At 47.8% G+C, this 22,180-nt stretch overlaps 1 protein-coding gene across 1 annotated transcript in view; it reads left to right on the top strand.

The window, feature by feature from the left end:
• The first annotated feature begins 3,653 nt into the window (after nt 1-3,653).
• Ppm1f (protein phosphatase, Mg2+/Mn2+ dependent 1F) overlaps nt 3,654-22,180 on the top strand; it is a 28,430-nt gene continuing 9,903 nt past the window's right edge. The window contains exons 1-5 of the mRNA XM_051191119.1: nt 3,654-3,753; nt 10,057-10,324; nt 15,137-15,273; nt 18,902-19,104; nt 19,997-20,185. Coding sequence (XP_051047076.1) covers nt 10,122-10,324; nt 15,137-15,273; nt 18,902-19,104; nt 19,997-20,185 — 732 coding nt within the window. The 5' untranslated portion in view covers nt 3,654-3,753; nt 10,057-10,121. The remainder of the gene's footprint in view (nt 3,754-10,056; nt 10,325-15,136; nt 15,274-18,901; nt 19,105-19,996; nt 20,186-22,180) is intronic.

Raw genomic sequence — 22,180 nt, 5'->3', positions numbered from 1 at the left:
TTCTCTTGAGCAAAAAGCCTGGGACCTTTTACTGATGGTGGGTGGTAAAGGTGGGTGGGAGGCTCTATATCTATGGGAACCTGTGAGGATTCCCCTTTACCCTTCCATCCTGTGCATGTTTAAAGTGCACCCTGCTCTGCCTGCACCATGGCAATGCCAGCAATAAAACCACATCTTCTACAGTGGGGACAGTCTGTAGCTCATGCCAAGTGTATGCATGTACAGTGGTATAACCGGATACAACACAAGCCGTAGGCAGTCTAAGGTTAGCAGGAAGATGGACATCAGCAGCCCAGAGGAGTTGTGACGAGCCTGGTGGCGCAGGCAGAGCAAGGTGAAGTACTCAGCCTGGCTCTCAATCCTTACTACCTGAAGCCTAGCTTCCTGATCCTAACCCATGGCTTTATGGCCACCACTCAGAAACTGTATGTGACTAGGGTAACATGAGTCTGATTTGACTCCTATTCTCATCATGAGTCTGTACTGCCTCAGACAGGCAGCCACTAAGTACCTCACTAAAGCTGATCAAATGCAAAGTCTAGAAAATACTCTGTAAGCCAGACTGCTCTGGTAGTTGGGTGAGCTATACGCCACCTTTCTGGCTGCAACCCCTTCCTGTGTTTCCTCCTCCACCCACCTGGCATAGGTTCCTGTTTTAATTGTGGTAGAAACTGACTGCCCTCTGGCCATGCCTTGCCATGTGGTTGCTGGGACTTGGCAAAATAGCTGCCTAAGACAGCTCTGTAGAACAATTGGTTGAACCAACAGTATTCCTCATAGGAACCCTCACTCTGCAGTAGAGTCACAGTCACACAAGGCAGGTGTATGAGGAAGACTCGTGAGGAAGCCATAAGAGAGTCTCTTCACATGGCCCCGCCAGGACTTCTCCCTCCCTCCCCCATGACCATAAAAGATCATCCCCCATAGGGAGAAGTGATACCTTGGAAGAGCCACCCAGAGGTAGTGGACCAGGAAGCTGCATAGAAGTTGTTGGAATGTGTCCCAGTAGTACATGCTATAGGAAAAAAAAGGACACTCAGAAGTTATCCACTCCAATCAGAATCTGGGACCTTAATAAGGCCACATGTCTTGTTGAGTTGGATACCTAGCACAAGACTGTGGCTTTGCTTTTGGCCCAATTCCATCTTGACTAGACTGCAGGAAGGCAGCTCAGTTGTATAGTTAGTTTGGACTTGGGTCTTAAACCCATACTATCCATTCCACCTTTAAGACTACACTGAGGTTTCTTTCAACCACATGGGCCTCTTAATATGTCCCTTTGTTTTCCCTGAAATTGTCCCTTTTGTATGGAACTGCACTTTAAACCCCTAGCCACTTCACCTTCCATCATCAAGAGTCCAGCCTCGTTATCCTTGCTAACTTGTCAACTGGGAACAATTAGGACAAGCAGTGAGCCATGTTCTAAGTGTAAACTGTCTTTGGAGCAGCTATGTTCCTGGCATGACCTCTATTCTGGAAGCTGACAAGGTCAGAGCTGCAGGGCAGCCTGTGTTGGGTGAAGCAAGCAAAATCTTGGGCTAGCCCTCCTTGTCTTTACTTGTGGGTCATGGTGGCAGGGCCAGTGGTTTGTCCCCAGGCATTGCAGATCCCATTTCTCTTACCTTGAAGTGTACATTGACATGAGAAAGACTGTTTCATCAAGTGTAGCACCCTCCCAGCACTGTAGAAGGTACCATTACTTCTTTCTTATCCCTGTGAGAACAGTCAGTATCCAAGAGGGAGCCAGCAACCCATCACTAAGATTTCTAAGGCCACAAGTAATTTCTGGTCTCTGAGAATGGTGATACAGGCTGATGTGATGAGGTTGTTTGCATCCTGCAAACTGCTCAGAGCAGGCTTCTGGAAAATACTTTAGGAGGGCTGGGAGAGGACATGGATGGAAGATCTGGAACCTCCTGGCTCTACCCCACAGTTCCTGTAACTGTGGGTGTTCCTGTAACGGGAATAAATAAAAGGACTCAGACTGAGATTTTGTGGTTCAAACTTAAAGCTGAAGATCAGAAAAGCAAAGCAGCTGGTCACCAGCTCTCACCTCTATCTCAGGCTGAAAGGTTGATCCACGCACACACAAGCTCTCGCCAAGCCTCGAACTGCTGCCTCTCCTCAGTGTGGCTGGAGAATGGATCTTCTATCTCATATACTTCCCTAATGTTGGGATTAAAGGTGTGAGCTATAATTCTCTTTTAGACTGATTCCCTCTTGTGTAGATCTGGGTGGTCTTGGACTCACAGAGATCATCTCTCTCTTAATCCTGAGTCCTAGAATTAAAGGTGTGTACCATCACCTCCTAGTTTCTGTCTGCTGGCAGACTTTGCTTTCTGAATCTTCAGCCAAGCTTTAATAAATCATAAATAATGCATCACTACATGATCCTTGCTGGAGAAGCACAAGTTTAAGCTAAGCTGGTTGGTATAGCTAACACTGAAATTCTTTTGACAAGAATAATAGCTGAAAGCTTTGGTATAATGGACTGTAGACAAGACATTAATTGTGTTGACAGCAGCTTCAGGTCAAAAGAAATGTTGCAGATATGCCATTGGCCCTAACAAGGGTGAGTGCCTACCTTTGCTATCATCTCTGAGCCTCAACTTGAATTGTTATCTCCGCAAGTTAAAAGTGGCCTCAAACTTTGCTCAGATTGATTGATCCATGCTTCTTGCATAGCAGACAGACACTGTCCCCACAATGCCCACCCCACCAGTATCCACACCTCCAGGTGATTTCCTTTCAGAGCAGCCATCTACTGGTTCCCTGAAACCTTCCAATCAGAGAGGCAATGTAGTCTGATGTGTACTTGTCAGCACAGTTCTGAGGGGTAAACAAAACAAAATCAAACTGTTATAAAACCATAAGCTTCCCACACAGATTAATTTACAGGATTTCTTTTGTGATGTCACCTAAAACCAACCTTGTTTTGTTGTCTGTTTTTTGTTTTGTTTTTGAGACAAGGTTTCTCTAGGTAATAGCTCTGACTGTCCTGTAACTCCAACATGTAGACCAGGCTGGTCTTGAACTCACAGAGATGCACCTGCCTCTGCCTCCCAAGAGCTGGGATTAAAGGCGTGTGCCGTAGTACCACCACCTAACTTGTCAAACTTGTCTTTAAGGCTGCCTTTGCTACCCAATGTAGTAAGGAATATTTTCATTTCCTGTTTGATAACCCCAGGCCACTTACCTCACTCTCAGTGACCAGGCAGTCCTGCTGAGCACAAAGGCTCAGAGACCCTGACCAGAGTGAAACTTGCAGGGGTTGCTCCCACAATGTACAGAGGCATTATACGTGTCCATTAGTATTAAATGAATGTTTCCTTTGACCCTAAAGGTTATTTCCTTTTGGTTTTCAAAGAAAACACTCCCATGACCCTCTCATTTAAAAATAAAACAAGCAAACAAATGACCCTGAGGAATATAGCTCTTGTCTATGATTAGTGGCCAGTCCTGGGCGATATGTAGCTTGCATCCCTGCCCTGCGGCTGATCACCACTGTTCAATTTCTGAGAGTATGAAGCAAGGACTACTTTCTGCCTTCTCAAGGCTGGAGGAGTGAAGCAACTCATTGGCGAATGGAGCACGTCTGCTCCCAAAAACAAGAAGGCTAAGAGGCCGCCAGGGGGCAGCAGAAGCCTACTCGAGACCCGACTGCGCTTGCGCAGAGCCTGCGGCGCCCCAGGACGGGAAGTAGGCGGGGCCGGCCCAGAGCAGCTCGTGGGGAGCACTGCGGCAGACTGGCAGGTGAGGCCCGAGGGGTGCTAGGAATGAAGGGTGAGGGGGCAAGACTCGGGCTTGAGTGGCGGTTAAGTGGGGGCATGAGGGTGAAATGAGACTGAGAACTAAATGGAGAGGCGAGAAAGCACTGAAGCCAAGACGGATTTTCGGTGCCTGAACATGGGTGGGTAAGAGTTAGCAAAAGAGCGGGACAAGCGGCAGGGACCCTGCGGAACGGAGGCAAAGCATGGGGAGCTAAGGAACTGGGAATCCATTAACCCCATAGGATGTGACTGAACCGTGGTCCAGGAGGGGCCTGAGCTGTGAGACAAAACAGAGTACCGAGGGATGACAGTCCTCCGTTTCAGGGCTCTCTCATTCTCCCCCCTCCCCAAACATGTGGGCCAGGCCCACGGCCCTGCCCTCAGCCCGACCAGAGAAGGCCCCCTCCGGGACCACATTTTCAACCTGAATGCCTGGCCCGGTGGCGTTCATGCGTGTGTTCAAGCTAGCGTTTTAGTTAATGCCTGGCTTGGAGGCTGGGACTGAAGCTGTTTAGCTTGCGGTAGAACCTCAGTCGCAAGAGCCTAGCCTGGGGCGCCACCATTACATCTGCATGGTCTCAGGCCAGCTGCTAAGCTCTCTGTAGTGAGGAGAGAAGGCACAGAGGCTGTAGGAATTTCTGCACTAACATCTAGGGAGGCCCAGCACAAGGCCAGAAGGCGGTGGTCTCTTCCACCAAGGCCTTCTACTTTGAGGCCCCTTGAGTAACAGATGTGTTCACAGTATACCCTGGAACAAGTTCTGTGAATTGTTCCACCCGAGGAAATGAATGGGAGCCCATCTCTGCCTCATGGTCTCTGTGCTCATATCACTCCCTTGTCAAATTTCACCTTCCCCCCCCCCCCCCCGCAACAAATTGGGACGGACATGCCCAATCACTGAGCACCATAAATCAGCTGAGTCCTGCTCTGGTCACATCTCTGGTTTGTGACATTAGAGTAGTACTTTTCCTCCTAGCACCTGGTTTTTTTCAGCTGCAGTGTCATCTGATGACATGCACAGTTCTGAGAGATAAACAGAACAATTGTTTTAAAAAACACAAACCTCCCACAGCAGATTAATTTTCAGAATTCCTTTGTGATGTCACCTGAAGCCAACCTTGTCTTTAAGGCTGTCTTTGCTACCCATGTGCTAAGCGAGTGTTTTCTATTCCTTTTTGATAGCTCCAGGCTTCAGGCTGCTTGCTCACAGTGGCCACTCAGTTTTGCTGAGCACAAAGGGCCAGGGACCCTGAGCACATGGAACTTGGGATCCATTGAGAAAGAAAATGACCATATAATAATATGGCTGTCTTTGTTGCAGCAGAATTGCCCGTTGAATAGGGTTAAAATGGGGAATGGGTATGACTGGGATAGAGAGCATCCTGAGCTTGCACAGGGCCATGGGTTGAATCTCCAGCACCAATAGAAGGGAAAAAAGTATTTTTAAAGTGGGGTTTCCTTTTGGGTGTGTGTGTGTGTGTGTTGTTGTTGTTGTTGTTGTTGTTGTTGTTGTTGTTGTTGTTGTAACTTGCTCTGTAGACCAGACTGACCTGGAACTCCAAGATCCCTGCCTCTGCCTCCCAAGTATTGGGATTAAAGGCATGCACCACTGGCCAGCTGGTTTTTCTTTTTTAAGACAAGGTTTCATTCAGTAGCCCAGGCTTGTACCAAACTAGTGACAATTCTCCTGCTTCAGTTTCCCAATGATGGGATTATAGGCATGAACCACCACCCCAGGCTAAAATGGTATTTTTTTTAATTTATATCTTACCACAATATTTATAATAAGCATTTTAAATATAAATGAAATCCTCTCCTTATATGAAGTAAAAGATTGGTTAAGATCTTTGGTTATTCCTAGTAGTCAGTTACAAATAGAGAAATGAGTCCTGGAGCTAGGGCTAGAACTCTGTTGGTGGACATGCATGATCAACCCCAGCATCTTGTAAACCAGATGTGGTGTAACACCTATGATCCTAGTACTGAACAGGTGGAACAGGTGGAAGCAGGGAGGTCACAAGATCAGGGTCTGAGGAGCAGCTGCCAGCTCATAAGTATAAAGAGGCACCACTCCAGAACCAGCCAAGTGTCACATTTGGCCAAACCAGTCAAGGCCATGCAGCCAGGGAGTCGGAGTTTGGTGTCCCTCCCCACAGGTCCTTGCTTAGTGACTTGCACACACTCATGCACATGTCCCTCTCATCCTGAGCCCTTAACACTGGGAGGACACCATTGATTTTCAGACAGCCCCACATCAGGCCTGACACTTCTGTTCTGCCCCACCCCTGTTCTCTGCAGACTCCTTTGTCCAGCTGCTGACTACCAGCCAGCTACTCCTCTCCCCTCCAGTGACCCTAGTAGTTCCATGCCCCTCGCCATCCTTCCTCCTGCTGTCTGAACCTTTCTCTCTGGGTTTAGGATTCCCAGAGCTTGGTTGTTTCATGTAACTTGGAAAAGCATGCATCAGATTTAGGAGTTGATCAGAAAAAGAGAAGACAAGACCTTTGCCTCAGCTAGGCCCCAGGGAAGAAAAACTGGCCTGGTTCTTCACCATGGCCCAAGCCACACAGTGCAGAAATGGCCACAGCAGGCAGAATTTCTCTGGGCACACTGCCTTAGTAGTGCAAGTGAACAGTCAGTACAGGCCCTGAGAGCAAGCCAGCAGATGTGAGCAGAGCTTTGCACAAGAGTGCAGAGCATGGTGCCTTGCTGCCCAAGCCCCACTCAGCATGCATGGTGCAGATAGCCTTGGGTCCCATAACAGATCCTGAGCCTAGAGCAGAGAGCACAGGGCAGTGAGAGCAGGTGTATGCCAGATACATTAAAGGTTTGGGTCTACAATGCTACTGTGCAAAGAGGATAAGCCCAGCCTCCAAGGAAAAGAGGTAGACTGGGGAAGGACTCCCAGTGCAGGAAACAGCCCACTGGCAAAGGGTAGAAAGAGGCACCTGCCTTCTGAAGCATCTAGTAGATAAAGTGGCAGGTAGGGTGATGCTGTGGGCAGGATTTCACTAATTGGGCTTCCTGTGTGCTTGCTCTGGGGTATGAGCATGTTATCCTTTCACTTTGATCCTAGTCATAACTTTATGTTAGCCCATTTAGCACTGCCGGAGATTTTGGTGCCTCTAGGTCTTGTAGAACTGCAAGGAATAATCCAAATGCTTGTCACTTGCTTGGGGACAGCTTTGCAGGATTCACACTTCTGTCCCTGCAGAGTAAAAGGCACTTGGTGGATTAGGTACAGTGTGACACTTAGCCTGGGCCTCTTGGAAATTAATGCCATCTCTTTGTCTCCATGCTCTACAGCTCTGCCTGTGTACAAGCTGACTACTACCTGTTGTCCATCCCTTCAGCCCCTAGCCCAAGTCCCACTGGGTTCTTCTTTTCCTGTCCTACCTTTGGGTTAGAATGGATCTGTCTCATTCCCATCCTAATCTTTCCTTCTTTGCTTTATTTATACTGTATCTTTTTACCTGCTCGGTCTTTGTAACCCAGGCTACATTTTATTAACTTGTAAATAAATCTGAGTGTAGACAATGAATTTTAACTCTAACAAAACCTTTAATTAAAAAAAAAACTGCTGTATCTATATTTTTGTTTGTTACAAAGCTACTTTTAATACTTTGGGGTATGCCTCATAGGAATGGAGGAAAAAAAAAAAAAAAAAAAAAAACACCGGTAAACCCTCGCCTCCCAAAGGGAAAAAGGCTACCTGAAGGAAAGGGAACACAAAAAGGACCCACTTTAGGGTCAAGGTCAAGACAAAGGACAAAGGGAATGTGCTGGGACCTGTGAGCACTTCAGGAGGAAGGGGAGCATGATGGGATGAGCTCCATACAACACAAAGGATGATGGGATGAGCTCCATACACACAAAGGATGATGGGATGAGCTCCATACACACAAAGGATGATGGGATGAGCTCCATACAACACAAAGGATGATGGGATGAGCTCCATACACACAAAGGATGATGGGATGAGCTCCATACACACAAAGGATGATGGGATGAGCTCCATACACACAAAGGAAAGTTGAACACAGCCTCTTAGGGTCCTCCTCATTTGCCTTTTTCTGCTTCTGCAGCATGATCTCTGAGTCCCTCTGTTGGCAAGTGGCAGCAGGAAGTCTGTCATCTCTTATTCCCTTAAACTCACTGGTAGATGAGCTCAAACTGCCTGCAGTAGACTGCAGTACAGTATCCTGTCTCTGTCACATCTCCTCTCTCTTTTCAGTGTTGGAGGCTGTTTGGTTTTTGAGACAGGGTCTCTGTAGCCTGGCCTAACTTGGAAATTACTATGTAGATCAGAATGGCCTCAAACTTGTGGCAACCCTCTTGTCTCTGCCTCCTGAATGTTGGGATTACAGGCATTTGCCACCATCAGCCCATAGCTTCTGTTTGTGTATTTTTAAAAACTGATTAATCCCAACCCCTGAAGAAAGAAAGAGGTGTTGTGTTTTGTTTGCTTATCACTTGTATCAGTTACTTTTCTTGTTGCAAACGAGTACTTGACAAATGGGACTTAAGGTTTTCAGTTTCAAGGAATACAGTCCATGATGGCAAGATAATCTTAAAAAGGCAGCTGGTCACATTGTGTCCACAGTCAGGAAACAAGAGATGGATGCTGGGCTTAGCTGGTATACTTCATTAATTAGTATAGGACCCCAGCTGATAGAATGCAGTTGACCTTCTAACTTATACCCATTTTATCACTTTGAAGATCACCATTTGTTTCCTCTGATGGTAAACACATTGGACTCTTACTGTAATGAAAATCCCTAAGGCAGAATATTAAGTAGAGTCCCCAAAGGTGCCACATCCTTGGTGGGGCTAGGCCTGGGGTGTGACTGACAAAAAGCAGTGACTACAGAGAGGGTCTGTGCAAGCAAATGCTGGCAGGGAGGTTATCTTCCCGGTGTGATGGCAAGTGGGGCTCTGCTCCCATACCAGGGGAGGGAGGGACCAAAGCACATCTCAGACATCATAAAAGGAAGGCAGAAGGGATTGATGTGTGGCCTGGTAGAACTGGGCTTGCCTTGCTGCATGAGATGAGACCTTGGGCTCAATTTCCAACACCACCAAGGAAGAACAAAACAAGACATAAGCAAGAAGACACTCAAGTATGAATCGAGTCTGGGTGATTGTAAAGGAAGATAGAAGTCCATTTGGGTCATCAGGTATCTAAATGGGTGACAGACTTAAAGGACCAGCAAGGCTTGGATATTAAATATAGAAGGGTTGGTTGACAGTGCCAGAGAGCTACATGAGAGCTAAAAACCCACCCCAGGGAAAAGGACAGGGTACAGCTATCAACTTGCAAGGGTCCTGGGCATTTAGTGTACCTTGAATGTGAAAAGGCCCGTGTGGGTAGTGACAGTCGGTGGCTCAGGCATGTGTTCTTCCAAGCCCTGTTCTTATCCTGAGACCTTGGGCAGGGAACTACCTTCTCCAAATCTTGTTGAAATGGGGATTTAACCTGGCTTTGCAGAGCTTGGGGCCACACTCAGGACCTGGCAGTTACAGTGCCCTCAGTGTCCTTAATAGTGTGGGAAGAGGCTGGAACTCATGTCACCAGCTTCAGGAGCCTGGGGTGTTCTAAGCCCTTGACGCACACTTCCTGTTAGAGAGCAATTAATAGACCTGACCACCTCACAAAGGCCCCTTATCACTGGCTAGCCCTCTGCTTCTCCCCATCAGGTAGCCCCAGAGGTACCTGGGGAGCCCTTCTTGCTCCTAGTTTGCTCTGTCTCCCAAATAACAATGCACTGATAGCCCCTGTATGTCAGCTCCTCTGTTTCCCACCACTGCTGCGGCCTGGCCTGTGTCCCTTTTTGCCGGCTGGTGAATTATTGGCATGCTGGCATCACTTTTTCCCTGGGCCCTCCTAGCTACTGGCATCCTGAGATCTGGTTAAACCCCTTTACCTACTTTGATGACCTGGTCCTGGTGTCCCTCTCCTGCTTGCCTCTGATCAACCCCACCACTCTGCAGGGAACATACATTCCCTTTGTCACTTCTTTGAAATGTCTTCATGGCCTGCTTCTGATAGCATCTCCTGAGGCTGCTTTCTAAGCAAGCATGTTTATCCACTTGAACCCATGTCAGGATACTAATGGGATTACCACTCCATTAGCTGTGTTCCCTGAACTATTTAGACCCAAGACTTGTTGAGGTGGTACCTGCCTCATCTTGCATGCTGGTGAAAGAGACAAAGCAGGGCACATGTACTCCACGTCGTACAGAACTGCCACCCTGTGATCTTCTAACTCTGACATCTCTTCCCCAGAGTGAAGACTGACTGGTGACCATCTCACCCCAGCCTAATTGCTAGCACCTCGGAATGCACTGGGCATGGCCTCTGCAGCCCCACAGAACAGCTGCCAGATGGCCTGTGACAGCGAGATCCCAGGCTTCCTGGATACCCTCCTCCAAGATTTCCCAGCCCCACTGAGTCCTGAGAGCCCTTTGCCATGGAAGGTCCCAGGAACAGTACTGAGCCAGGAAGAGGTAGAAGCAGAGCTGGCTGAGCTGGCAATGAGCTTCTTGGGCAGCAGGTAGGCTTGGGCTGCCTCAGAAGAGAGGAACTTGAGGGAAAGAAGCAGGGAGCAGCATTGTCTTTCTGGTGCTGATCTTGACCTCCTAGGTCTCATGAGAGTGGCATGTTCACCCCTTATCAGTAAGGGTCCATTCCAGTAGAGCCTGAAAGTTCAGAGAGTGATAGGCCCTGTTACTCAGTGCTTTTCCTCCTGAGTGTGCACTGAGCAGCATAGGCCAGGCCCTTAGCAGACAGAAGACTCATTCAGCATAGGTCTTAGCAGTCTCAGCATGACTGGGGATGGGGTACTCTTGAATTTCTTGTTTCCTTTCAAAACGTCCTCCATCTCATTTAAAGGGGAAGCTTTATGGTTTCTCTTCACTGTCTGAATGCTATTACTACTCCTGTGCTGTGCAGCTATTACTGAGTAAAATGGGGCCCTTTTGAGCACTGGTACTAGGATAGGTGCACTGGACAGACATGGTTAGGGTTCCCCGTGAGACAAGCACATGGCTAAGCGTCCATCATGCCACTCATAATAGTTTGCCTATTTCAAGTTATTTCTTCCTTATTTCTGCAGTTGGGTTTTTTATTTTACTAATTTTATTTTATGTGCATGAGTGTCTTGCCTATATAGACAGAGAGAGATGTGTGCCACATGCCTGCCTACAGATGGTTGTGAGCCACCATGTAGGTGCTGGGAACAGAACCCAGGTCCTTTAGAATAACATCTAGTACTCTTAACCACTGAAATGTCTCTCCAAACCATACATTTTTTCACTTAGTGTTTCCAACTCATTGTTAAAAGTAATTGGAGAAATAGAAAGTGCAACTTTGAGATAAGGATGCTCCTGTGAAGACGTCCTGTGGCTGCAGTAACAAAGTATTACAGTTGAGGCGGTGGAAACAGGGCCAGAAACAAAAACCAAGGTACAAACAAGGCCTTGCTTTCTAGAGGTCATGGGGAATTGTTCTAGGACTCTGGTGGTGACTGCTTAGTGCTCCTTGGCTCTTAGACTCAACTCTCTGGTAAATTGCCTTTATTATCATGTGTCATTCTCCTTATCTATGTAACCTCACTTTGCATGGGTATGTGTCACCATTACCTGTGGTATGAGCCTTGTGTGTAACTTGCATTGTTTGCAGCAGTTTCCCAGCATTCACAGTCACCCATGTGTACACACATGGTTACTTTGTGCCTCACAGACCCTATTGCCTTGCTCATGTACCCCACAGCCAATTTAGAGTTGGGGTTACAAAGGGGTTTGGTTTGGTTTTGTTTTGACAGGGTCCTTCTGTGTATCCTTGGCTGTCCTGGAATTCACTCTGTAGACCAGGCTGGCCTCGAACTTAAAGAGATCTGCCTTCCTCTGACTCCTGAGTGCTGGGATTAAAGGCATGTGCCACCAACACCTAGCAAAGGTTTCTAACACATTGATCCATTGGCTCTTCTTTTGGATTTTAAGTTGTATTTCCTCTGAGATCATCCAGAAGTCCTATCTCTGACCTCTGAACTTTGCACTCATTTTCCTTTCCTCTCCTTTTATTATGATTTCATTGTTACATCTTTAGGTAGCAATATAAAACTTACACTCTAATTATCTAGATGTAGTTTTCATCCTGTTACATTGTAGGCTTCTGGTAATCCTTGAGGTAGCCATTTCCAAGGCACAGTATCCTCTAGCCAGATTTAAGAGCTGCACTCCCAAGACCAGGGCTGACATTTGTAGTGTGCTGATGGGGGAGGAGGGGCGGCTCCCGAACACTTCCATGGGTGGGTCCCTGGAATAAGGAGGAAGCCTTGTCCAGGAAGGAAGTGCTGGTGGCTAGAGGCCAGGCATTGTCTATGTCTCCATGGCTGGAAGCTGCTTCCCTGCCCCCTACAAATATAGCAGCCAGTGGGCAGGAAGCTTCATCATGACCTCACCAGGACCAGATGAGCAGGTACCCTCTCCCTGCCTCTAAAGGAAACCCAGTGCCTGGCAGGAAATGCCTCAACACAGGGGGAATTTGTTCTCATGGCTTGGCTTACTCTCCGATGCACTATTCATTATTTGGGGTGGGGAATGTGGCAAGAGTAGAGTAGCATGGAGATGCAACCCAGGGGCTCAGCAAGGTAGGCAAGGGCTTTATCGCTGAACTGCAACCCCTCTCAGCTGCTTTCTTTTCAAAGGCATTTCCAGAGGCCTCTCCCTGAGTCGCTCTCTGTGGAAAAATTCAGCTCACTGTACAGGTCCAAAGACTCGGTAGCAGAACCTGGCAGTGCTGTCATATAATCTCAGTGCAGGAGGGTTTACAGCTCAGGCCTGCCTAGGATACAGGGTAAAATTGAAGGGCCTGGATGACAACTTGGCTCTAAAAGTAAAAAGAAAGCTGTGACAGACTTTTGCCTAGCCTGAAGGAGTCTCTAGGTTCAATCTCCGGTTCTCTAAAACTAAAGGCCATCATCAGTAGGTGACCAGTCCCCTTAGGATATGAGTCATTAGCCAGGCTCTTGGAAGGTCATTGTTCTTGTCAAAACTGAAGTGTCAGCCTGCCATGACAGTGCATGAATTTAACTCTAGCTCTCTAACTGAAGAGGCAGAGGTAGGAGAATTAAAAGTTCAAGGTTAGCCTTGATTACATAGCAAGCTTGAGGCCAGCCTGAACTACATGAGATACTGTGGGTTTGTTGTTGTTCTTGTTGTTTCTTAGAAAAGAAAAAAAAAAAAAAAAAAGACAGTAAAGGGGCTAGGGAGATGGATGGTTTGGTGTGTAAAAGTGTTATGCAAGCCTGTAAGATCCCCAGAAACCACGTAAAAGCTGGACATGTCTGCATGTACATGGAAACCCCAGTACTAGGGCATAAGATCCCCAGAAACCACGTAAAAGCTGGACGTGTCTGCGTGTACATGGAAACCCCAGTACTAGGGCATAGGGACAGGTAGATCCCAGGAGCTCAGTGGCTTTTAGGTTCAGTGAGAGACTCTGTCTCAAGGGATCCAAGAGAGTGTGGTAGAGCAGGACATCTGCTATCCTCCCCTCGCCTCTGCAGAAACGTGTGCTTGTGCACGCATGTAACATTTACAACACATGCATATACACACAGAAAGAGAGAGAGGTAATGTAAAAGCCAGTATAGTAGTTCACAGCAGTAATCCCAGTAGAAGCAAGGAGGTGAGCCTGGGCTATATGGCTACTTCAAAGCCAGCCTGAGCTACAAAGTAAAACCCTATCTCTCTCTCTCTCTCTCTCTCTCTCTCTCTCTTTAAATTAAAGCCTTTTAATAGCCCGACTGTCAGCCATGAAGACTCAGCCAGATGCCTTTTGGACTAGGTGCCCTGGGCTAGAACACACAGTCTAGCTTCTAGTCTAAAGTTGAGGTGTGTCCTAGAAGCTTTTGAGGCCCCAGGAAGAGTGATTCCTCTGCCAGGGACTTAGGGCACAGAGACCAGCCATGGAGAGGCACGTGTCCTCAGCCGGCAATCTTCACTGCCCCTGGCTACAGCAGACGTGTCTCTTTTCCAGGCTTTTCTTCTTTGGTCCCTTGTCCCATTTTGCAGTGCTGCCTGCCCCAAAAAGAAACTGACATTTCCTCTCTCCTAGCTGCTATCAGTGTGAGGCAGTGTTCCTTTCTGCCCTCCTGTACTCTCTTCATTCTTCTGTGACTCCAAAACAATCTGCATTCCTCAGAACCTTTCTTCTGTGGTCCCTCCCATTCCACCAACTCTTCCTGGAGCTGGGCCTCCCAGCCATCATTCCTCCTGGGTTATGTTTCCAACGAAACCATGTTCCCACAACTCCCCAGGTCTCCTGAACTCTGTAGAACTTGTGAAACAAAACTTCTTCCTCAGCCAGACATCTTGATTCTCTCTGTCCCTCCTTCTGATCCACTCTGAATCAGCTTCCAGCACTATTCTATTCTGTCTCTATCTATCACCAAATCTCCCTGCCCAGCCCTTAGGCCTTGGCCTCTCTAGACTGTTGTCACCAGCATTCAGCCCACCCTACATGGGCTCAAAGAGATCTAACAGCAAAACAGACCAGAGTTCCCTGTGGCCACAGCCTTCCTCACCCCCAGCTCCCTCCCCCACAACCCCAGCAGCTCAAAGACCCTAAGCTGTACAGCTCCTACTGGGCAGCATGGGTCATCTGTCAGGTAGCACCTCCTACCAGCAGTTTCCTGAGGCTGTCATCTGTAAGCACACAGACCAGATACCCATCATCATAGTCATCATGGTCTCACAGGATGGAGGCCAAATAGAGGTGAAAGTGTCAGCTTGGCTGAGCCCCCTTTGTGATCTGCAGATAATCATGGACATTCCTTGGTGTGTAGGTTCACCCCTATATCCCTGACCTATAGCTACATGGCTTTCTCCTCATGGGTGTATCTGTGTCTATATTCACTCCTCTTCACAAAGAAGCCAGTCATATTAAAGCAGGGGCCCATCCCACTCTACCATAATCTCATCTTTACTTGTGCCATCCCGTTGACCCTACTTATAAGACAGATCCCATCTCAGGCAATAAATGTTCAGTCTTCAGCATATGAATTAGGGATACAGTTTAGCTCATAACATGCCCTGGTCCCAAAGGTCACCGGCTTGAAAATCTGAGCAGATTCCTGGCTAATGAGATTCACATGCCTCAAGGATACCTTCCCAGCAGATCCTATCAGATGGTGCACCTCTGGTGTTGTGTAAACATTCATTCCAGGTCCCAAGAAACAGATATCACTTGCTTGTAATAACACCTCAGTGAGGGTATGAGCCATCATCTCCATCTCCAAAATGGAAGATGCCAGGCCTCGACTTTGCTGAGAGCTGCTCCAGCCTGCCTGTCTTTTCCCTAGGAACGCTCCCCCACCATTCGCTGCAGCTGTGACCCACAAGGCAATTTCCCAGCTCCTACAGACAGACCTTTCTGAATTCAAGAAGTTGCCTGAACAAGAGGAAGAGGAGGAAGAGGAAGAGAAAGCCCTTGTGACCTGTGAGTTCCTCTCATATGGCTCTAAGACTGTTAGCAAGGGCAGAGTCAAGTTGACACTAATGGTCAGTGCCCAGGGTGCTGTCAAGACAGCAAGGTCAAAGTACAAAGAAAATATGACATGGCAGTACAGAACCTGCAGTGGGTACTGCCCAGTGCCCAGGTCAGAGCCTCCAGTGAGGCAGGCATCTGGTTGGTACCAGGCAACACCTTTGTCTTCTCTTGGTCATACTTCAGAGCCCTTAGAAATGAATGGTGCTTGTCCTACTTTACACATAAAGCCAAGGTGTTGCCATACAGCCAACCTCACCTGTGCTTGCTGCTCTCCCTTAGCAGTGTGGCATGTCCACCCATGGAGGGGAGCAGCTGTTGTCTAGGCCCCCTGCCTTGACTTAAAACCTTAGTTGAGACCATTAGCTGCCAGCACTCAGTGATCCCGTAACCATGAGGTGGCAGAGGCGGAGGCTTACATGTCTGCTGCTAGTGGAGCAACAGTGGGTTGGGCCCTAAAGAGGTAGTCACAACCAGAGGGACCCAGGGACTGGAGCCAGTGCCAAGGCCATTTGATGGAGAATATGTTTGTAAGAATACAAGGCTCTTACTCTGCATAATAACTCTTTCCTAGTCTTTTGCCAAGGTGTTGGTTATTGAAGACCAAAGGTGCCAGGAAGGAAGTGGCAGCTGGAGGAATGCACCACACATCCCTGGGCATATTTTCCAGACTGTAGGAAGCAGGGTCTCCTTCACTGCTGCTTTGGCATAGAAAGAAGAACAAAGAACACAATAGAAGGAAAAGAAAGCTAGATGCAGCCTCTAGCACTTGTGTCTACCAGCCACCCTCCCCACCTCTAATTCTGGCATCCTCCCCAACTCCCTGGCAGCCTTCATCCCAGCATGGCCTTGCCCCTCTGCCTGGGAAACAGCTATCCACAATGACAGGCAGCCATTGTTCTCTAAATCCAGCAGGCTTCCAGCCTGGTCCAGGGCCCCACAGAGTAAGCACCCCCACCTTATGCCTCTAGAGAGGAGACAGCATCACCTGCTGGTAGGAAGGAGATTTGCAGCTGACAAGCCCTGCCTTCCACCAAGGCTTGTGGAGAAGGGAGGAGCCTGCCCCGCCCTCCCTGTCTGTTTCAGCTACTGTGCAGGCCTAGGCTTGTGGCAAGTCTGTAGTTTCCCAGCTGTTCTTGCCCAGCTATATCAACACATTCTGTGAGGCTGACTGCCACAGGCAGACACGTGACTACAGCATCTTTGCCCACCTGCCAGCAGCTTCCCTGTGGCTATTGTGAAGAAAGACCTTCCAGGCAGTTCCTGAGGCTCAGGCTCATCCCTTGGCCAGGAGTCAGGATAGGGCCCCAAGAGCCCAAGATTGCACATTACTGTAGGACCTGCCGCCTCACTTTTTAATTAAGCAAAATTCAAGTCCAAACCTGATGCTGGAAATAGCAGTATAATCCAAGACTGAAAAGGAGGCAGCCCAGGCCTAGAGGCCCTGGCATACTCAAAGCTTCCTAAACACCAGCTGTTTACAGGAGCGAGGAGACTATGGCAGCACCCAGGGCGAGAGCGTGTGTCGTACTTTCTACAGAAGAAAGAAGGAAAACCCTAGGCAGTGACTTGGTTGGAGACAGATGGATAAGGAAAACAGGAGTTCACAGGAGGTTGCACTTAGAGCTGTGGTCCCTAGGTTGGGCCTAATAAAGTCAGTTCTCCAGCTCCTCAGCCTGCCACTCCCACAGCCGTTGCTAAATGCTTGAGTGGTGCCCTGCCCTGGACATGATGCCATGCTCCCACCTTGATGGAGGGTCCTGGTGGCCTTGTCGTTTTCCCTGCTCATTGCTTTTCTTCTGTGCCTCCCCCAGCTTCCTTCCACTGCTGCTCCTTTCTTCCACAGCCATACTTCCGACTAAGAGTACTTCTCCCAACTCTCGTTGTCCCTCTGTGGGATGGCTTTTGATGCTTGAACTCAGTGGTTTTCGGTTACCTGACTTTGCAATACACTTTTAGCTGGTGGCTCTGACTCGTGTATACCTGCCACTTATCCCAGACTGCAGGAGGGCTTCTGCTTTGAGATAAAGTGAGGCCTGAAAGCTTAGTCCCAGAAGTCTCCTTTGAACTTGACCCTTGGTGATCTCTTCTTAGAAGCTAGGCCTTGTGGGACGTTTTCCTTTTAAAGTCTGCATCAAGCCTGCAGCAGCAGCTTCTCAGGTCTGATGCTCACTCGGGAATGTCTCGCCCCCCCCCCCCCCCCCCCGCTGACTAAAGCAGCAGCGGAGTTCAAGGTCACATGGGGCGAGCACTTGTAATGGAGAATTGGGAAAGTATTAAAACATTGTACATGTGAGGATCACATAAGCAGTCCTGAGGTCCTGCTGCCTGTGTCTTGATTGTATAGAGACAATTTCTGCCTTTTTTCTTTCTTTTTATTTTTCTGTAACTATGTGATTTTGTTTCATATACTTGTGAATAGTATTTTCTCCATTTAAAATCATCATTAACAGTTTCACATTCTTATGAACTTTGTAATGTCTGTTTCTATGTTGCTGTGTAGTTTGTTTGTGGTGCTAGAGTCTAACTCAAACCTTGGGTGTGCTAGCAGAGGCTTCTGTCATCAGGCTTTATGTTTCCTGCCCTAACTGGATTTTTTTTTTTTTTTTCTTTTTCTTTTTTTGGTTGCTTGCTTGATTGTTTGGTTCAGGGCTTGGGTGGGGATGGGGATGGAGAGTTGTTCTATTCTGTTCCATCCTTTAAATGAACTTTGTTTTGAAATAATCATAGGTACACATGCAGTTAATTGTGGAAACTAATGCAGAGATATTCCAACTGTACATGACCCAGTTTCCTCCCTGGAAAATATACAAAATTTTAATAGTATGTCACACACAGGATCTGAACATGGTCAGGCCCAAGACAGTTTCTTTATCGAAAGAATTGTGCATGTCACCTTCTACAGACCATCCTAACACACCTCCCCTGCTATATCCAGTCCCTACAACTAGCAGTGACTGGTTTTCTCCATTTCAGCAATGGCATTTGAAACAAGCCTGGCATTTGGGGAGTAGATCTTTCATGTGGTGTGATTCTCTGGACACTTGTCAGTGCTTTTCTCAGTTCTCCTGATGAGCCCTCACCCAGGTGTAGCTGCCAAGCCATGTGTAGGTTGGAGGGAATCTGGACAGACTACAGATTTGGGCTATTACAGGTGAAGCTAGTATGAGTCATGTGGTGTTCTCAGAGGAACGGTTCAAGTTTTCCTGGGATTCATGCCCGGGAGTACAGTTGCTGGTTTAGATGATAGTTGTGTGTTTAGTTGTGGAAATCTTTTTAACGGCAGCTTAACTTTTCATCAGAACAGGCAGAGTTCACTTATTCCTCTGTCATTGAACCTAAGTATTCTTAGTTGATTGGCAGTTACAAGACTTTTTTTTTTTGTCACCAGCGACAGGCTTTCTTGCATAGTTTATAGGTTAGTGTGCTAAGCATGCCCTGGTTGGTGAGGTGGGGCTCATGAAGGCTGTTGAAAGGAGCTATTTAAAACCTGGAAACATGGCAGGAAAGGAGTATGGAGTTAAGCCTCCGTTGCATGATTTTACTTTTTGGTTAACTATTTCTCCATCATGCCCATCAGTGCTAGATGCCAAAGGCCTGGCTCGGAGCTTCTTTAACAGGCTTTGGGAAGTATGTAGCCAGTGGCAGAAGCAGGTGCCATTGACTGTCCAAGCCCCTCAGCGACAGTGGCTGGTCTCTATCCATGCCATCCGGAACACACGGCGCAAGATGGAGGATCGACATGTGTCCCTTCCTACCTTCAACCACCTCTTCGGCTTGTCTGTGAGTGTTGCACCTGCAGAGCCCAGGAACGGGCAGTATATCAATGGGGTAGGGGGCTGATGAGCTGCCAGCCAAAGCCAAGCCTGGGGAAATACTGAGAAATTGCTAGCTTGGGGCTGAGTACTAGGCAGCTCTCAGAGTGCCACCTGGGGAGCCTGAAATGCTAACTCACAGCACCAAGCTTCCGGGCGCATTCCTTTCCATGGCCAAAGCCAACAGTTGACCTGTGTTTTTTATATAAAGAGGCCAGGTGCTATGTTCAGACTTGAATTGCTGAGCCTGTACCAACACACACCTCCTGATGCATCTTACCTTGGGTTATATCTGCAGTAGCCTGGTAGAGTTGTTGAGACTGAGACCTTTCCCATGCCTCCCTGTTTGCTGTACTTGCGCAGTTTGACTTGTCTGATGGAAAGGGCATTGCCAGTTCTTCTAGACCCTACCTGTCTTGGGTCTGTTTTGTTGCCTGAGGCTGGATCATCTATAAAAAAAAAAAAAAAAAAAAAAAAATGTATTTCTTACTACTCTGGAGACTGAAAGGCCTTAGGTCAAGGGGCTGCATCTGAAGAGAGCCTTCATGCTGATGGGGAACTCTACAGAACACCAAAGCAGTGCAAGCCACCACATAGCAAGACAGAACACATTTCCCAAGGAGGAAAACTACTCCTTGATAGCCCATTCATGCCTAAGTGAATTGATCCCAATCGCTCCCAGAGATCTCCCTTACATGGGGGGGTTAAGTTTCCAGCATAAGAATGGTGTGGTTGCAACCATAATGCTGCCCTAGCTACCCCCTGGAGAACACCCCTACCCAGATGAGAATAGCTGCCCGGGGGTCTGATTCAGTCTGGTGCAAGCCCAGGAGGTCAGGCTCCCACTGCACTCCCACCAGGACTCTGTGGAGCGCGCCTACTTTGCTGTGTTTGATGGTCATGGAGGAGTGGATGCTGCAAGGTATGCCTCTGTCCATGTGCATGCCATCACTTCCCACCAGCCAGAGCTACTCACAGACCCAGCAGCAGCCCTCAAAGAAGCCTTCCAGCGCACTGATGAGATGTTTCTCTGGAAAGCCAAGCGAGAGGTGAGAACTGGCAGCTGGGTCTAAAGTGCTGTTTGGGGACCTGTAGCTGTTAGCACCAGAGATGAAGGAAAACAATAGTGGTTGGTGACTCAGGAGGGAAGGGTCTCACCAAGAACTGCTGGCATCGTGATATTTCATTCCTTCAGGTGTGGGGCTCAGTTTCCATTTGAGTGGAGGCAGCTCAAAGTCTGTCTATTGTACTTGTCTTGATTTCCATCGCCATAACAAAATAATTGAGGTTGAGTCACTTTATAGAGACAGGTTTATTTTGACTCAGTTCAGGATATGCAAGACATATGGCCTTCTTGATAATGGACTTGCTAGTAGTATGCCATTGTAGCTACAAGCAAGAAATAGAGAAAGTGAAAGAGAGAGAGAGAGAGAGAGTGTGTGTGTATGTGTGTGTGTGTGTACAGATCATGCATGTGCACATGTATGGGTGTATATATGTATCTTCTAGGCTCCCTTCATCTCCCAAGGCCACCAGGACCTAACTATAAAAGCTCTACCCTCTACCCTATCCATTCATGGCTTTATCCAGCCCTAGTCACCTCCCAGCAAAGTCATCTTCCCCAATACTATAGCTGGCGTTTTTACCCTAATATCTCATGATGGAAATGAAGTTATAGCACATAAAGCCTTGGGGCCTGTGAAGGACAACACTCCTGGGCCACCATGTTGGATCTCCACAACATGGACATGGTCTGCCAACCGAGAAGAGAGCTGCCTGAGTTAAAATACAGGCTGGTTCCTTCAGCTAAGCATGGTAGAATGGCAGACTAGTACTTAAAAGAATTGATCACACCAAGCAATGGTGGCTCTTGCCTGTAATCCTAGCACTAAGAAGGCAGAAGCAGGTGGATCTCTGTGAGTTCTAGGCCAACCTGGTCTACTGAGCAAGTTCTGGGACAGCCCCCAAAACTACAGAGAAACCCTGTCTCAAAAAAACAAACAAACACAAAAGAATTGATCACTTACAGTTTGTGTGAGCCAGAGATATGGGGCAGGGAGACAAGCTTGGTTTCCCAGGAATCTACCTGCCAGCAAGGTCAGTACTGGGTACCCTAAATAACCCATGCTAGTCCAAGCTAACTAGTGCCAGGAGAACTTAGACCTGTAGGTGAAAGAGGTGGCTTTGGGGGCATGGGCTCTAGACTATCTGGCATGCCAATGAAAGGTAATACTAACAGCGGGCTTTTGTGTCACTAAAAGTTCAACAGCTTTAGGAGTGGTGGTCTCACCAAGATCAACAAAGCCCCAGATATCAATTCATCTAAAAACAAGGCAAGCAAACAGAAAATATAAACCGTGGTTAACAACTGTCCCAGTAGCCCTTGTTCAGCCAGGTCTCAACAGGCTACTAGTAGCCACTGGAAACTTCTCTTCTTGGAGTGGCAGTATGCATAGGGATGAGGCCCTTGTTTATGAAAAAAGGCAATGGGCCTCTCCTCTGTGGCCTAAAGCCAATCTCACTGGGCCCTCCCAGCAGCAGTGAGGACAGGGTCTAATACTGTAGTCATTTTAAACACTGAGACACTGAAGCTTAAACAGCTTAAGAAACCAACCCCAGAAATGGTTCTGCACAGTCCTGCAACACACACAAAGAGCATCAGATGGCCAGTGAGCAAGGAAACCATGCTGCCCAGAGTCTGGAAGACCTCAGGCCCAGCCAGAGCTTCTGTGATAGAGGTCACCATGGAATAACAGAACTCTGGAGAAAGATTCTCAGTCATCATACAGTGACCAAAAGACCCCAGTGGAATACAGCAGACCTGAATTCTGTTCCTCATCGGAAAGCTATGGAATATCTAAAACTCCAGGGGGAGACTAGTGACCTCCATCACATCCAGCAAGTGAAGCAGGCCACAAGATTAGGGTTACCCCTCAATAGGGGAAGAAGTTTCTTAAGCAGGTGTTTAGTTTCCTTTCCTTGCTTGCTTCTCACACTGGGGATCAAACCTAGGGGCCTTGAGTGAATAGCACAAGTCTACCACT

The sequence above is a fragment of the Phodopus roborovskii genome, unplaced genomic scaffold (assembly GCF_943737965.1).
Source record: "Phodopus roborovskii unplaced genomic scaffold, PHOROB, whole genome shotgun sequence".
Classification (NCBI taxonomy): Eukaryota; Metazoa; Chordata; class Mammalia; order Rodentia; family Cricetidae; genus Phodopus; species Phodopus roborovskii.
This window is presented reverse-complemented; position numbering and strand designations above follow the sequence as displayed.